Source organism: Coccidioides immitis (genome assembly GCF_000149335.2).
Source record: "Coccidioides immitis RS genomic scaffold supercont3.2, whole genome shotgun sequence".
NCBI lineage: Eukaryota > Fungi > Ascomycota > Eurotiomycetes > Onygenales > Onygenaceae > Coccidioides > Coccidioides immitis.
The window spans coordinates 3,466,044-3,481,292 of NW_004504309.1; the positions used below are offsets into that span (position 1 = coordinate 3,466,044).

Sequence of the window (15,249 nt, forward strand, 5' to 3'; positions counted from 1 at the left end):
CGCGGTGGTCCGTGCACATACCCCGGATTTACATAGTTCCGTCGCTGGAGCCGCTGTTAGGGCTTGGGGAAGCAAAAAGCCCTAGCGCTTGTCCCAGTGTGAACGCCAAGCCTGAGAGGAGCCAATCCGCTGGGTCGTCCAAGAGTGACATTGACATCACTCCTGTTGCTTGGATTTGCCGTGAGAAGAACGCCTTGAACCCTGCAGACAAGAGTGGTAAATAGGCACGGGCAGTGGATCAAAGATATCACAAAGAGAAATCCCCATTCCAGGCTAATCCCGCTAATAATACTAGGAGTGAGTATGGAAAGCACCTTGCTGATTTTGTGACACCTGAAGATTGGGAAGTGGTTTAGAAGATGGAGACATTCACTTTCGCGACTTCTGCTCAGGTAGCTCTGCCGATACGCGTCAAAATGTAAGCCAAAGCATTTGTGTGGTTGAGGCCCAGGTTTCCTCTCCTTTTGCGGCTACTAATGATTATTTCTAGATGTAATCTAGAAGGAAGACAGAAACAGATACCCTTTTCCCAACTGCTCCGGAACGAAAAGCTTCGACACCTTGGATCGAACCAGAGCCCGGTTTCCGACCTCTACATTACAGTGCAGCTATGGTCGAGCTGCAAGCCGTTGGGTGTTCCTATGCAAACCTCCTACAAGCCCTTTAAGACCAGTCGCACATGGAATGAATGGTTAGAAATGCCGTTCCTGATTAAGGATGCCCCGCAGAATGCTCAGTTAGGCATTACTATTTGGGACCTTGATCCAATGGGGGAGGATTCATTCCACGGCCATTCAACTCCCTTTGGCGGCACGACAATCCCCATTTTCGAAGAGGATGGAACCTTGAAGAAGGGAAAACAAAAGTGCAAGATCTACAGGCACAAAGCTGCAGATGGATACTCGGCTACCACGACTCCAAGCACTCCTGCTCCGAAGCGTCGGACTGGGCAGTTTGTTGAAGAGGGCCCCACACCCGAGGAGTTGGAATTAGAACGCCTCGAAAAGCTCCTTAAGAAACACGAAATGGGAGAGATTCAGCGGGTTGACTGGCTGGATCAGCTCGTGTTCCGAGCCGTTGAAAAAAAAAAATTGGAAGCGGAAGAAGCTGCGAAAAAACGCGCCTTAAGAAATAAAGTCTCTCGAGAGAAATTCTTAGCTGAGACAAACGGGGAGAGTAATGACATGGAGGATGACACCATAGACGACGAGAATTTTGTGCTCTACATCGAATTCCCGCGCTATGACTTCCCCATTGTTTTCCAAGATTTTCAATATCCAGCACCGCCTATTTCCTCCTTCTCTCAGCATAACCCCTCGATGAGCCAGACACTTCGCCCGCCGCCTGAGGTGCGTTTTGGACCAGGTATTGAGGGCGCTTCCGATGACGAGGATTATCCAATTATTAAGGTATATGACCCCGAAGTTGGACAGAAAGGGAATCCTTGCGAGGACAAACATCGCAGATTAGTCCGTAGCCACCGGACTGGGATTATGGACCGCGATCTCAAGCCCAATCCAAAGATTCGCGACGAGTTGAACGATATCATGTCCTACGGACCCACCCAGGAGTTGAACGCAGAGGAAAAAGATCTCGTCTGGAAATTCAGATACTATCTCACTCGTGAAAAGAGAGCACTCACTAAATTTGTCAAGTCTGTCAACTGGCAAGATGCCAATGAGGCACGACAGGCAGTTGAAATTCTTCCAAAATGGACGGAGATTGACGTCGATGATGCTTTAGAGCTGCTTGGCCCAACATTCGATAACCCGGCTGTTCGGGCTTACGCGGTTGAACGCCTGAGAAAGTCTGATGACGAAGAGCTGCTACTCTACCTCCTGCAACTCGTGCAGGCCCTGAAATACGAAGCCGTCGCACAACATACAGATGATGATCCTGCGCAGGATTCGTCTCTGACTGACTTTTTGATTACCCGGGCGGCCCAAAACGTTCTGCTAGGAAGTTACCTCCACTGGTACCTAATGGTTGAATGTGACGATAATACAGGCAATTCCTCCGCTCACCGTGAGCTTTTCGCGCGAGTGGAATATTACTTCATGGTCGAGTTAGAAAGGGTCAATCCTGACGAACGAAAGACGCTATTGAGACAAGGCGAACTCATCACCGTCCTTTCCAAGATTGCTAAGGATATTCGCTTTTCCAAGGTTAACCGCACCGCTAAGATTGAGCAGCTGAAGAGATGCCTGGCAGATCCTAAAAATGAGATTGTACAGATTGATCCATCACTGCCGCTTCCGTTGGACCCCGAAGTCCGAATCATTGGATGCTTCCCGGACGCGGCCAATGTCTTTAAATCATCACTTTCTCCTTTACTAATTAATTTCAAGCTGTCTGATGGACGAAAGTACCCTGTCATATTCAAAGTTGGGGACGACCTTCGGCAGGATCAGCTTGTCATCCAGATCATCAGTCTTATGGACCAGTTGCTAAAAAAGGAGAATTTGGACCTCAAACTCACACCTTACAGGGTCCTCGCTACCAGCGCGAATGCCGGCGCCATGCAGTTTGTCCCATCCACTTCCCTTTCTGCAGCTTCGGCAAAGTACAAAGGTTCAATTCTTGCCTTCTTAAGGGCAAATAACCCAGACGATAGTGAGCCCTTGGGTGTCCGCAAGGAAGCAATGGATACATATATCAAGTCTTGCGCTGGATACTGCGTTATTACTTACCTATTGGGTGTTGGCGACCGTCACCTGGAGAATCTTCTCCTTGCCCCAGACGGGCACTTCTTCCACGCCGATTTCGGGTTTATCCTGGGTCGTGACCCTAAACCCTTCGCTCCGATGATGAAACTTTCCAAGGAAATGATAGAAGGAATGGGCGGGGCAAACTCGCCTAATTACTTGCAATTCAAGCAGTACTGCTTCACGGCGTATACCACCCTGCGCAAATCGGCAAATCTCATTCTTAACTTGTTCAGTCTGATGGTCGACGCAAATATCCCCGATATCCGCGTTGAGCCTGACAAAGCGGTGTTAAAAGTCAAGGAGCGATTCCACCTTGAAATGAGTGAGGAAGAGGCAATTCGCCATTTTGAACAGTTGATTATCGAAAGTGTTAATGCGATCTTTGGGGCTGTTATTGACCGGATACACGATTTGGTCCAGGGATGGAGAGCTTGATAGAGTTCCCCCATATCATTCTATGCCGCCATGAAAGTTATGACCAGACCTAACGACTTAGATTCTACGTCTTTATCCATGTGGGCAAGTGAACTTACTCCTAAGGTTTTAAGCGCACTGGCCTCTAATTTTACAATACCCTGTAATCCTAGTCTGTACGGAAGAAGGATGCCTGTCGGATTCCCCTTTTTCTCGCGCTATCTTACCCAGAAGCAGAAGTTTTCAAGCATTACAGTGCTGCATCCGCTATGCAGTCCTCCTCACCTTAAGCGATATGGGAGTATTAGGGACTGCTCCCTCGCTGTACTACTAATAATAAGACCAATATTTTTGCACAACGTCCTTTTAGTTCTCTGCCACATGCGACAATGTAAGGGAGTCGAAGTAACCCCCTATTAGTTGAAGCTGAAGTTGAAAGAGATATCTCTGCCCCGGGGAATCTGTAGCAGAGGGATGTATAGAATAGTTATCCGCTTAGATATACTCCGTCCTCAGAACTAGGTGGAGCAGGTATTATTTGTGGCGGAGAGATCTGCCAAGCCTGCGGGCGTCGGCTGCTGGAGCGGCGCAGTGGATCTGCCGAGCTTTGACCGCTCTTTTCTGCCGTTCTCGGGGATATTATTCTCCGGGTATCAAGCACTTTTTTTGACCAACGGCGGCGACGACAAAGTCGTTTAACCCAGGGATAAGGTCCATTCTTTGCATTTTTTTTATTACTCAAGATTGTGTTGGTTAGCTTCCAAAGATGGGGTCGACTTTCGTCCCTCGTCAGGTCTTCAACGTGTCGGAGAATATTCCACGCTCCTACTTCCTAGGTCATCACCGAGCCGGCCTCAGGAGAATGCGCTCCATGCTAGACTCGATCGACCATGTCATTGAGTGCCGTGACTTTCGGATACCGTTTACTTCAATAAATCCGCTCTTTGAACATGTCTTAGGGGATAAGAAGCGGACGATAATCTATACAAAACGAGATCTGGCCGGGGACCGGAAACTTGCGATGCAAAAGGTGTCTTGCGGCAGCATGCTTTTTCATTTTCTTTCTTTCTTTTTTTTTTTTTTTTTTTTTTTTTTTGAGAATAAAGGACTGGCGCGGCTAATGCATTGAATGTTCTTCTTGCTCTGTCCTTTACAGATAGAGAGCCAGGTTCTTCGCTGGGATAAGCGAACGTCGAAAGTGTTTGTCATTGACAATTTTTCGAAAAGCTCCATGGCGCCCTTCATTAAATACCTTCGGACAATACCTCTCGCGCAAGACCAGGTGACCGGCTATAGGATGTTGGTTGTGGGGATGCCGAATGTTGGAAAGTCCTCATTTATCAATTACCTTCGACAACAATGCATGGACCTGCCGTCCATGTCGAAAGCTGCCAGCACTGGCGATGAGCCGGGAGTTACAAGAAAGGTCGGCAGTCCTATTAAGGTCCTTAACAGGAAACAGTGCGGGATGTATGTATATGACACCCCTGGTGTCTTCGTCCCATACGTTGCCGAGCCGGAGAGCATGGTCAAGCTCGCAACGTGTGGGATTATCAAGAGGTCCCTGGTCTCCGATCTCACAATTTCAGATTACCTCCTATACCATATTAACAAGAACAAACCATATGCATACCGGAAATACTGCGAGCCCACGAATGATATCATGGAGTTGCTCAATGCATTCGCTTTGAAGTCTGGCTGCTTGGCGAAGGGGGGCGTGCCCGATATCAATATGGCGTCCCGAAAATTCAATCATATGTGGCGAGAAGGGAAATTCAAATACTTTGTAATGGATGATGTATTGTCCATTACCACAGTCAAGCGACGAGAGTGGCAGGAAAATTTCAAGGAGATGTTTGCGGACGACAAAATCGACACGGAGGAGCAGCCGACTTCCACTATGAGTGTGATATAACCTCCATTGTCATGCGACCCTTTTGATCTACTTTTCACTATTGTTTTATATATATACCCATTACTGTTTTCTTTGGAAATTTTATGTGGTGTAAAAATACATTGATGAATTATGAAAATTGTATAATAGACAGGTCATAGAGAACAAGAAAAAGATGCCCAACTCCATCCGCAAACCATGCAGAAAGCCAAAGGGAATCATCACACAGATCCAAAGCCCCAGAATATCAAATGTGTCAAAGGATTTTATCCAGTAACTTTCGTCTTCGTCTGTCCACCAACTCTTCCTGGACCTCGTCGAGTGTAGGCACTCTCCATTCGACGCCATCGCCCCCATCCCCAGGGAGGGGCTGCCAACCCTCATCGACGGGGCCGTCCCCTCTTTTCAACATATTTTCAAACGCCTCCTTCTCCTTCTTAAACTCGTATGCGAGCAGCGTACCATCTTCCTCATCCAACCCATATCCGAAATACGCAGCGTCGACATGCTTCCTTAACATCTCATTCTGCCCTCCACCCGAGTCCTCCAACTCGTCCGCACTTCTCTTCCTCGCCGCAGCCTCAAACATCTCCTTCACACCGGGTAACTCCCTCGCTCTCCCAAAATATCTATAACCCTTCCCACCACCAGGTATCTCTCTCCCATCTTCATCATACACCCTCCCACCTCCACGCGTATAGTTGGGACCACCCAGGTTCCGTATCTGCACCTCCCACATCCACTTCTCTCGCATCAGCTTGTTGATCTCATCGTTCAGATCGCGAATCTGGTAGTCACTCAGACTCTGGTCCTGGATGCGCGTGACTTTGCGCGAGATCTCTTTGAGCACTTGGCCGCGCCATTTCTCGCAGATGGGTATGGAGTCGACAGATGTGATGGCCTTGGGGCGGCGGGTTCGACCGATGTCGAGGATTCCGAGGTCGGCAGCTTGGGCGGCGCGAAAGCGGAAAAGCATCGACTGTGCTTTTTCGCTATTGCGGGCCTGGGAAGAGAGAGCGGCGTGTGAGAGAGCGCTGGCAAAGGCGCGTTGTGGAGTGGACACTTACCATGATTGCGGGCTGAGAAGGGCAGGAGGATTATTTATCAGGAGACAAGATGGGATTGTCGATTATACATGTAAAACGTCACTCATCCGGTCAGTGGGATGATTCGAAGTGCTACCAGTAAAGATTCGTGGGACTTGGGCAAAGAGTGAAGTCCGGCATGTAGCTATGCGGAGATCGCCTTTGGGTTGGCAGCTGTTTCGACGTTGCAGTTTGGGAAATTTTAGAGTTCTCCCTCTCCCCCACACCCGCCGGACGCCAGCTCCCGTCGAATGGCCACAACGCTGGATGAGGGCAGTTAAGGGCTTGAAATATTTCCTCTACTTTTACATGAGATAAAAACTGTTTCATTTTGTGGTTCTCTAGAGTTGTTAAATGTTGAAATGGGCCGGCAGCTAAGAGGACTAACGCTTCACCGTTTTTCGAGTAAACATTTCTTTCAGTCTTTGTGTTATCAGGACTACCTTAGTTAATTGTTTACCGACGAGGTTGAAATTGAGCTCGCGGTTGGCTAGGCAGTTGGTCGCTCCACTATCAAGGACAAGAAGCTCCCGCTTAGGGGGTAAGTATTATGAACCAAGTGAGATCCTGTTAAAGAACCACCCATTGGCTTCTCTTAAGGAGCCTGGGTAGGCGGCAGTGTACCCTCAATCGCGTAGTAAGTTCGATGGATTTGCCTGCTGGCCATGTTGTCCCTTGACATTCCCGTAGCCGAGAACGTATCTGAGCCTGCCATCTTCACTCCTAACTTTGTAGTCTGTCAAGTCAGAACGTCGGAGCAGCAGTTTCAAGATAATCTGAGTCAACCCACATCAGGATGAGTATGCAATTTAGGTGTCCATGATTCATTCAGGACTTGTGGTGTGAAGGGAACGCAGCTTGGAAACAACAAGGTGTGAAGGCTGGCCAAGTTGGATCAACTGCTCATCCATTAGATCTTCTTCAGTACAGTCGGCATCAACCACAACAGAAATTGCCTTGGACAAAAAAAATATCCTCATCCGAGACCAATGAAATCATCATGCATCTGAGGGTGATTTAAAAGGTCTGAAAGGACAGCAGATTCAAGCAAACTTTAAGCGTTGTCCAAGAGAGAGTATGATGCCTAGCCCGTAGCGAGCACTAACAGCAAAACTGCTCCAAAGGGTAGGAAAAAAAAATCTTTCTTTTTTTTTTTTTTTTTTTTTTAAACCAAACTGACATTGTAGTTTCCAACTTGGGGAGTGAAAAAGCAGCTCTGTTACATGAGGAGTTTGACGGGCATGTTGTCGTCATCAATATAGCATTCTTCTAAGGCGTGTGACACCCATGTCGAGAACGGGCTTGCAGGCTGTTGATTTCGGAACAAAAGCTGAATATTTGACGCCAATCCGTCCTGCGAGAGCATTCCAGATTGGGTTGCAAGGCCGGATTAAGGTAGTTGTATGGGTTCGTGTTTCGCCGCGGGAGAAATGTTACTCTTAGTTAATAGCACCCTAGTCGCTCTTTTGAGCGGACCCTGAAAGGGGAGAACGGGCTTGGTTACGAGCTAAAGGAGCATGGGTGGTCCCGAGTGTCGGACAATCCAGCAGGGTTGCGCATCCTATCACTCGAAGGGGTTTCAACCACCCGACAGTGAGATAGCTCTAGTATTTTTAAATCTCTGGGCGAGTCTGGGCCTCGACTTCAGCCTTGCAGCGCATCTGGGAGAAGGGAGCTTGGGGGTTCACGGAAGTCCCAAGATGGACCGATCTGGCAGTCGATGCAAGGAAGACGAGAGAACAAATTGGCTTCTTGGACGAGCCAGCACGGGCGTTTCAAAAGTGATCTGCTGGTTGGCTTCAAACACAAGTATGACGACGACAGTCGATCAATCGGATGTCACCAGGGATTCGTCAGAGAGCGGTGGAGATCCCGAGCAGGATCTCTTGTTCCCCCCTGGCCGGGCACATCTTTGCGTTGGCTAAATATCAAAAGCGGACGGGCTAATTATCAGCCACTAGATCCGTTGGATGATGCGTTTCCCTGACAGGCTGACAGGACGCCAAACACGCGGAGCAGACGTACGCATCCCCGCCCCAGGGATTTCAGGACCGCTCTCCCTGTGATCAAGTCTTCGTCGCTTGCCTTCGCCGAGTGGGAACTCTAGTAGTTTCTCAAAGAGCCGACTGAGACCGGCCTCAAACTTTTTTGAGCTTCCAAGATATTCTCGACTCCATCCGACGCCAGACCGTCTTTTAAAATCTTTCTTCGAGCCCGTAGATATGAACGGACAATAAGGTTGTGTCCTCCCGAATTTGCGGATCCCGATAGAGGTACCTTGGTTCCATTGAATGCCATGCGCCCTTTTTTAAACACCCCCGACTCACCAACGCACTTTTAGCCACCGCCAACGCACTCGAGGCCCTTTTATACATCTCCTCGCCGTGCACCTCTTCCTTCTCCATGACGCTGATCCTCTTTGACTCTTCTAACAGTGCGGACTGATGACTCTCGATTGTTCCGAAGCTTCCCATCCATACACGTAAGCTGCCGTCATGATCTCCTTTCGAAGATGCCTGATCATTGCGGCCACCTTCCTCGCTTTCATGTACATCCTCCACCTGTCCGGCAGCGGCGGCAGCACTCGACAACCCGAAGAATCGAACGCTGGCCCTGAAGATAAGCTGTCAAGCGCGGACGGTTCGCTCCAGTTTCAGCCCCAGCAGATTCCTCTCGAAGACTTGGCCCGAAAACCTGTCCGTGAACGACTCCGATACCAGTTCCCTTACGACATACAATCGAAGTTCCCGGCCTACATCTGGCAAACGTGGAAGTACACCCCAGCTTCCGGGAAGTTCAAGGAAGAGCTACGCCCGTTCGAAGCTAGCTGGACTGAACACCACCCAGGATTCGTCCACCAGGTGATCACGGACGATGGGTTGATCTACGTGGTGAAATACCTCTACGCTGCTTTCCCGGAAATCATAGAGGCTTTTGAGTCGATGCCGCTACCCGTGCTGAAGGCGGACTACTTCCGATACCTTATCCTCTTGGCCCGTGGTGGGATATACAGCGACATCGACACCTTCGCTCTGAAGCCCGCAACTGAATGGGTGCCTGCTGCTGTCGACAGAACTACGATAGGTCTTATTATTGGCATCGAGGCGGACCCAGACAGGAAGGACTGGCAGACCTGGTATTCACGCAGGATCCAATTCTGTCAGTGGACCATCCAGTCAAAGCCGGGACACCCGATATTGCGGGATGTTGTGGCAAACATCACGGAGGAAGCACTGCGGATGAAGAGCGAGGGGAAGCTTAAAAAGAACAAGATGGACAAAACTATTGTCGAATTCACTGGGCCAGCCGTGTGGACAGACTCGATTTTCCGCTATTTCAATAACCCGAACTACTTTGACATGGGGAGGAGAGATGGCAACTCCACCAGCGAGATTGGCTACAAGCATTTTACCGGCATGGTTGCCCAAAAGGCCGTTGGCGATGTCGTCGTCTTGCCGATTACCAGCTTCAGTCCCGGCGTTCGACAGATGGGTGCCGAAGAGCCTGAGCACCCGATGGCATTCGTTAAGCATAACTTCCAAGGTACTCTCTACACTGTTCTTCTCGGTCTGTCGTTACGTTCTTGTTTCAATTAATTGCTGATCTTTGGAATAGGAGCATGGAAAACGCCCAAAGCATAACTTTCATCTTGAAATGAATGAACATTTTTCCGTGTTAAGCCCCCACTGCGCTCGGCCATCGCCCAAAATTTCCCCCCACGCCGAAGCTAAGCAAAACAGGCCTCTTTCCGCTGCTCTTGAATTGGTGGCAAAAATCTCTTTTTTGCGATCTGTTCAACAACCCGTCGATCCAAGACTCGGGGCAAACTTCCAAGATCGCATCCCCCAGTCATGGTGGCCCCACTCGCTACCCCTGGCGAGGCAGCGACCGGGATACACCCTTCACCTTATCACGTATCCAAATAAGTCATGACGACGACTCACGAAAGCCGCCTCCTGGCGCGCATATTCTCGAAGTTTTGCTGACATCATGTCTTGATCCTTCGATCCATCTGCAAACCTTCGCGTTTGCTGCATCGGTTTTCTCCATATCATCAGCATCACCTTCCTCATCAACGCTTCAATGCTTCATCAAATCCCTTCGCATTAGCTTCATTCGCGGACTCTCCTTTTTGCATTTCCTTTATGCCTGGTGCAATGGGAAGAAAAATAAAGAATGTCGCGAAATCCAACCATTTTAGGATGTTGGTCTTTCTTTTAGCGCCACATCGGCGGGGTGCATATTCTTGACTACTACGGATTATCTATCTTGTTCCTGCATTTACCTTCATTCACGTGGCTATATTTCCTGCCGACGTATTTTGTATGCATGGACCGTCCAGGCAAATTGGGCGGATATAAAGCTTCTTCTTTTTCATTGTCTCTTGGTTCGCGCTCAAGGGTCTGCATGTGTTATTGTTTACAGTATCTTAAAAGGATGGGCGAATGGGCTGGCGGGGCGGCGTATCTTGAAATTTTATGTTCCCCGATGTCATATCATAAAAATTTTTTTTCTTCCTTTGTTTGATCATGCTACGGAGTGCATTACTGTTTTTGTCTCTGGGTCTTGGGACCACGGCATTGGCATACATGTGTAATAATATCTACATAAGAAGAGAGGGTAGCAGGCGAATATGGAGTAAACGGAAAGGTTGTTACATGATCATAATCCATCCAGCGGGTCAAATTGATAGTCCTTGGATCGGCTTTGCATCCTTGTCGCTCATCTGCCCTGAGCCGTCCCAGATCAACAAGTGTGCCGCGAGAACGGGATTGAGAAGAGGATGGAGGGTTGTACTGCACATGCATTGATATCATCCGTTCTGTCCATCAGATGTTTGTTTGCTATTGCTATGGTACGTATGTGTGTACAATACATCCACATGATATGCCCCATGAACATCTGCTAGATACGCCAAGCAACAATCCGCCAGAGGAGAAAGTATCACAGGTGAAAAGCCTTTCTTTTTTTTTTTTTTTTTTTTTTCTTCTCGTTCGGCTAGTTTTTGTCAGGGTAGGAATGTATGGTGATAGGAAGTTATGGGTGAGCGCAGATCTTTGAAGAACAGTCCGGCAATACGCAGTTTAACAGTGGGATGAGAGGCGCGTTTTGAATTGTCGCGCGCGGAGGGGAGTTGTGCGGAGTACGGAGTACATGGGATGGATTATGAAGATCCGGGAGTCCGGGGTAGGGAAAGCGTTGGCAAATTCGGATAAGGCGAAATAATCATCCCCGGGAGGTCGGCTAGGGTCGCTAGGGGATGGGCCGGGCGGCAGGCGCCAGAGAACTGATCGACAGAGAAATGACAGATTTAATCGTTGAAGTCCTTAAAACAGGCCTCATACTTCTTTTTCATCTCTTCCGTATATACAGTTTGCGTACTTGGATCTGGTGGAGGCGGATACTCCTCGAAATTCCCTGCGTCGGCCGGGTGATCAACACGTGGTATTATTGGCCCTGGTATCCGTCGGTGATACAGATCGTCCCAGTTTATTCCTTTGAAGAACGGGTGCTCCTTCACCCGTTTTGTTCCACCCGATATGTACCCCAATCTTTCGGACGGATTGGTCTTGCATAGCGCACTTATTATGTCCCGTGCTTCTGGTGTTACGTGAGACGGGAAGCGCAGGCGGCCCTCGACGATCTGCTCATATATCCGCAAAGGGTTTGGATCCCAGAAGGGAGGCTGTCCTACTAAGAATTCATACATCAGAATTCCTAGTGCCCACCAGTCAACTGCCAGGCCATGGCCACTGTTGTGTATGACTTCCGGCGCGAGATATTCGGGTGTTCCACAGAGTGTATATGTCTCATGACTATAGAGTTGCTTCGCGAAACCGAAATCAACTAGTTTGAGGTGCCCCTCAGCGTCAAGAAGGATGTTCTCTGGTTTTAGGTCACGATATGCAACGCCCTGTACGTCGTGGAGGTATTCAAGGATTAATACTATTTCGGCAGCGTAGAATTTAGCGGTGGGCTCGTTGAATCGTCGTATGCGACGCAAGAAGCTGAATATTTCACCGCCGGGGCAATAGTCTAACTGTGGTCCAGTCAGCGCCTCGACAACGACAGAAAGTGTGAAGTAACTATTGACGAAAGCATAACGGAAAATTGCGCCTAGCCGCAATATTCGGATGGGAAAAAGGAGCTAAATCAAGGTATCACACGTACTAGCATGTAGAGGCATTGGTCGTCGGAAAAAGAGGCAATTAGAGTTGTGATGAACGGATGTCCAGCGACAGCGTGAAGAGCATTGTTCTCATTACGGACATGTTCCACTTGTTTGAGTTCGATGACTAGGGAGAAGGATATCACCGTTAATAGAGGTTTATACAGGGTATAAGGTCGCAATCGGCGAGTACACACCATCAGCTTTGCGAAGGACCTTTAGTGCGAAAATTGAGTTGTTCTTGTCCTTTACATTCTTGAGCCGAACGAGCCATACTCGCGCAAACGTGCCTGGGTTCAACGTCATATCAATAAGCACCATGTCAACCAAATCACACATGCATACATGATGTTATGTAGCACGACCGCTATGATAAAAGGCTGATTAGTTACGCACCGGTCCCCAGCGTCTTCAGTAATTCGAAATCCTCAACCTTCAAGTTGTGTTTAGGCAGTCGCTCCTTGATGTGCTCTCGATTCTCAACAATATCCTGCGGCGTCTTGGGCCTTGAGGAAGGCCAGGGCGGGAACCCGATTTTCTTGGTGTCGATGTCTTGGGGTTCGCAATGTATCTCCGGCCGACATTGCTCCTGCGGCTGCCGGATCGTCTCCATCGCCATCAGGGGAAAATGGAATGCGAGACGCGTCTAGGCGTCGTCCGTCGATGTCGTATCCCAGCTAGACCTCCCACCTTATATGGGGCGCATCCCTGAGCTCCGGGACCGATCTCAAGAACAAGCTCCGAGGGGTTTAAATGAGAAGTGTCTATTTGGCTCACTGGGGTTCAGAAGTGTGACAAGAGCGAAGACTGGTAGACCTGAGAGAGCGCGTTACCGCCATTGACTTCGTGAAATAGGCGTGGAGGTAAGGATACATTGCTCGGGTACTCTAGCTGGAGAGTAGGGAGAGGGAAGAGAGAGAGCCGGGAAGAGGTGGTTCTGGGATGAAGTAGCTAGTGACTTTTTCCAGCGGATGTTGACTCTGAGCTTATCGAGTTGTCTGACGTAGGCGGGGCTGGGTGTTTGAGGGCGGAAGCTTTTTCTCCCTTCTCTCGCTACGCCAAGATCTGGGCTGGAGCTGCGACCCGGCGGTAGCAGCCAGAACACTGACAAGAAACAGCCGAGATGAAGTCAATCCAACGTCAGGTCTCCGCCCGGTGCCCCGGGGTCCCTGATGGGAATGATCAGCTCCTTGAACAAGACCCCTTGATTTAAGCCTTCAAGCAAACTTGAAACCTTGTTGGATACATGTCAAGAATTACGTCTATCAATTGAATTGCTCCAGTTCGCGCCAGATTAAACAGAATCCCAAGAAAAACACAGGAACCACAAATGAAAAAGCCTTCCAAATAGGATCAACCGCTAAGGCGCCGAAAATGTACATCGAGGAAATGATGGAATTGTGCATATATCCCGCAAAAAAAGGGCAGGAAAAAAAAAAAAAAGGATGCTAAGAAGAGTATTTAAAAATTGCTGGGAACGTGCTCAAACCTCAACGCTTCGAATTGAGGATCAATGCGACAATGAGACTGGATTTCATCAAGCTAAATGTCAGCCAGGCTATCGATACGCGGGGTTCCAACGAGCGTGTAAAACGCACCCATAGAGACCCAAAACTTCACCGAAAATCAGGATCAGCACCATGCCCACGAATACACGCGACTGCTGCATGAAGGCTCGTGTTCCCTAAATTGTCTCTTTTAGCATTGACTCCCGCACGCGTGTTTGTTCAGAATTTTTTTTTTTTTTTTTTTTTTTTTTTTTTTTTTTTGGGGGGCGTACCGCATCTCCGACTATCCCGATGGTGTAGCCGGCCGCAAGTCCTGCAAGGCCAACGGACAGTCCCGCCGCAAGATGTACAAATCCGCTATTTTAGGCGTTGTATTAGCTGAAGTTCCTATGAGGGAGGGTAGAAGGCGGAGGGCTACGAGAACGCACGCGTATAAACTGTAATTTTGTGCTGGGGTTCCAATGTCACCAGCTATTAGAACGGCGACGACCAGTCCGTAAACCGCGATAATACCAGCCATGACAACTGGAACAAGCGACTGTCGATGAGTCAATGTGAGCCATCTCGCATGCTGCTGTGAAGGCCGACCGTGGGCACACTCACCTTCATGATAAGATCCGGGCGAAATGTGCCGACATTCGCAATTCCAATGCCGGCCTTCGCGGTGCCATATGCGGCTCCTAACGCTGTGTTATCATAGCCGTGTGAGCAGAAGACATGAGACCAAGCCGTAGGGTTTCCGACGAGGACGTACATCCGAATATCATCTGCGAGCATTGTCAGCAGGGGCAATCGAGTATGTAAAACGGTATGCATGCATGTATCTATAGGCAGGTAATGATGACGAAGGTGGCCGCCGGGGGAGGGGAGGGAAAATGGTCAACTCACCGCTGACGCTATGCCTGCCTATTATTTGCCATTATCAGCTGTGGTAGCTTTGAATGCGGGGCGGCGCAGACAAACCATTCCGAAGAACGGAGCGAACTTGGGTGTAAGCTCGCTCTCAGCCATGGTGGTGGTTGTTCTGGACCGACCAGCTTCGACAGGGAGGTTGCTCTCGACACAGAGAGAAACGTATATATAAGACTGTGTGTGAGAGAGGGCAGGTCAGAGCAGGACACGTGAGCAAGGACAGGCAGGGAGATGAGTGCCTAATCAGGTAGTATGTATTGGCCAGAGCACATTCCGACTGCCAAAAACAAAAACGGCAAAGGAGCAAGGTTGGAAACAGCAAAAACAGAGGGCAGGCGCCGGTCGGGGAATCGGGACGAAAAGCCACATATCACGTGATTTATGGATGATTAGCTTACTAATTTGCCAAGTCAAACGAGCCACAGTGGCTATGAAGGATGGAGAACAAAAGTGGATGAAGTGCCGTGGGCGCGGCTTTCCCATTGGCTGGATTTTTAATTTCTCAGCCGTTTATTGGCTGATCGCCGGAAATACTAAGATGCACCGCCACGGGCAGCCT

At 49.1% G+C, this 15,249-nt stretch overlaps 7 protein-coding genes across 7 annotated transcripts; 4 read left to right on the forward strand and 3 right to left on the reverse strand.

The window, feature by feature from the left end:
• Positions 1-201: 201 nt before the first annotated feature.
• CIMG_06770 (phosphoinositide 3-kinase) lies at positions 202-3,483 on the forward strand. The gene is made up of 2 exons (XM_001242873.2): positions 202-418; positions 491-3,483. The coding sequence occupies exons 1-2, from the start codon at positions 360-362 to the stop codon at positions 3,141-3,143; spliced, it is 2,712 nt and encodes a 903-aa protein (XP_001242874.1). The 5' UTR covers positions 202-359; the 3' UTR covers positions 3,144-3,483.
• A 350-nt stretch (positions 3,484-3,833) lies between these two features.
• On the forward strand, positions 3,834-5,204 carry CIMG_06771 (mitochondrial GTPase). Its single transcript, XM_001242874.2, has 2 exons — positions 3,834-4,152; positions 4,279-5,204. Exons 1-2 carry the CDS (start codon positions 3,889-3,891, stop codon positions 5,035-5,037), a joined length of 1,023 nt encoding a protein of 340 aa, XP_001242875.2. The 5' UTR covers positions 3,834-3,888; the 3' UTR covers positions 5,038-5,204.
• Positions 5,117-6,263, reverse strand: CIMG_06772 (pre-mRNA-splicing factor isy1). Its single transcript, XM_001242875.2, has 2 exons — positions 6,084-6,263; positions 5,117-6,019 (listed from the first exon to the last, which is right to left on the reverse strand). Exons 1-2 carry the CDS (start codon positions 6,084-6,086, stop codon positions 5,273-5,275), a joined length of 750 nt encoding a protein of 249 aa, XP_001242876.1. The 5' UTR covers positions 6,087-6,263; the 3' UTR covers positions 5,117-5,272.
• Positions 6,264-7,313: 1,050 nt separating this feature from the next.
• CIMG_06773 (uncharacterized protein) lies at positions 7,314-8,324 on the forward strand. The gene is made up of 2 exons (XM_001242876.2): positions 7,314-7,508; positions 7,560-8,324. Exon 2 carries the CDS (start codon positions 7,619-7,621, stop codon positions 8,024-8,026), a length of 408 nt encoding a protein of 135 aa, XP_001242877.1. The 5' UTR covers positions 7,314-7,508; positions 7,560-7,618; the 3' UTR covers positions 8,027-8,324.
• Positions 8,325-8,494: 170 nt separating this feature from the next.
• Positions 8,495-10,734, forward strand: CIMG_06774 (alpha-1,6-mannosyltransferase subunit). Its single transcript, XM_001242877.2, has 2 exons — positions 8,495-9,644; positions 9,717-10,734. Exons 1-2 carry the CDS (start codon positions 8,597-8,599, stop codon positions 9,740-9,742), a joined length of 1,074 nt encoding a protein of 357 aa, XP_001242878.2. The 5' UTR covers positions 8,495-8,596; the 3' UTR covers positions 9,743-10,734.
• A 187-nt stretch (positions 10,735-10,921) lies between these two features.
• CIMG_06775 (AGC/PKA protein kinase) lies at positions 10,922-13,189 on the reverse strand. The gene is made up of 4 exons (XM_001242878.2): positions 12,667-13,189; positions 12,468-12,560; positions 12,273-12,397; positions 10,922-12,141 (listed from the first exon to the last, which is right to left on the reverse strand). Exons 1-4 carry the CDS (start codon positions 12,887-12,889, stop codon positions 11,413-11,415), a joined length of 1,170 nt encoding a protein of 389 aa, XP_001242879.2. The 5' UTR covers positions 12,890-13,189; the 3' UTR covers positions 10,922-11,412.
• Positions 13,190-13,519: 330 nt separating this feature from the next.
• On the reverse strand, positions 13,520-14,972 carry CIMG_06776 (V-type proton ATPase proteolipid subunit 2). Its single transcript, XM_001242879.2, has 8 exons — positions 14,742-14,972; positions 14,667-14,684; positions 14,533-14,545; positions 14,382-14,464; positions 14,207-14,316; positions 14,051-14,135; positions 13,869-13,954; positions 13,520-13,797 (listed from the first exon to the last, which is right to left on the reverse strand). Exons 1-8 carry the CDS (start codon positions 14,787-14,789, stop codon positions 13,761-13,763), a joined length of 480 nt encoding a protein of 159 aa, XP_001242880.2. The 5' UTR covers positions 14,790-14,972; the 3' UTR covers positions 13,520-13,760.
• Positions 14,973-15,249: the final 277 nt, after the last annotated feature.

Bases quoted from the DNA above. Each gene is read 5' to 3' on its own strand.
- CIMG_06770 (XM_001242873.2), top strand. From the start codon at position 360: ATGGAGACATTCACTTTCGCGACTTCTGCTCAGGTAGCTCTGCCGATA. The intron at 419-490 runs GTAAGCCAAAGC...GATTATTTCTAG, and splicing joins CTGCCGATACGCGTCAAAAT to ATGTAATCTAGAAGGAAGAC.
- CIMG_06771 (XM_001242874.2), top strand. From the start codon at position 3,889: ATGGGGTCGACTTTCGTCCCTCGTCAGGTCTTCAACGTGTCGGAGAAT. The intron at 4,153-4,278 runs GTGTCTTGCGGC...TGTCCTTTACAG, and splicing joins GGAAACTTGCGATGCAAAAG to ATAGAGAGCCAGGTTCTTCG.
- CIMG_06773 (XM_001242876.2), top strand. From the start codon at position 7,619: ATGGGTGGTCCCGAGTGTCGGACAATCCAGCAGGGTTGCGCATCCTAT.
- CIMG_06774 (XM_001242877.2), top strand. From the start codon at position 8,597: ATGATCTCCTTTCGAAGATGCCTGATCATTGCGGCCACCTTCCTCGCT. The intron at 9,645-9,716 runs GTACTCTCTACA...TCTTTGGAATAG, and splicing joins CGTTAAGCATAACTTCCAAG to GAGCATGGAAAACGCCCAAA.
- CIMG_06775 (XM_001242878.2), bottom strand. From the start codon at position 12,889: ATGGCGATGGAGACGATCCGGCAGCCGCAGGAGCAATGTCGGCCGGAG. The intron at 12,398-12,467 runs GTGTGTACTCGC...CCTTCTCCCTAG, and splicing joins GGTCCTTCGCAAAGCTGATG to TCATCGAACTCAAACAAGTG. The intron at 12,142-12,272 runs GTACGTGTGATA...ACTGGACCACAG, and splicing joins ACCAATGCCTCTACATGCTA to TTAGACTATTGCCCCGGCGG.
- CIMG_06776 (XM_001242879.2), bottom strand. From the start codon at position 14,789: ATGGCTGAGAGCGAGCTTACACCCAAGTTCGCTCCGTTCTTCGGAATG. The intron at 14,317-14,381 runs GTGAGTGTGCCC...ACTCATCGACAG, and splicing joins GCCCGGATCTTATCATGAAG to TCGCTTGTTCCAGTTGTCAT. The intron at 14,136-14,206 runs GTGCGTTCTCGT...CGCCTAAAATAG, and splicing joins CAAAATTACAGTTTATACGC to CGGATTTGTACATCTTGCGG.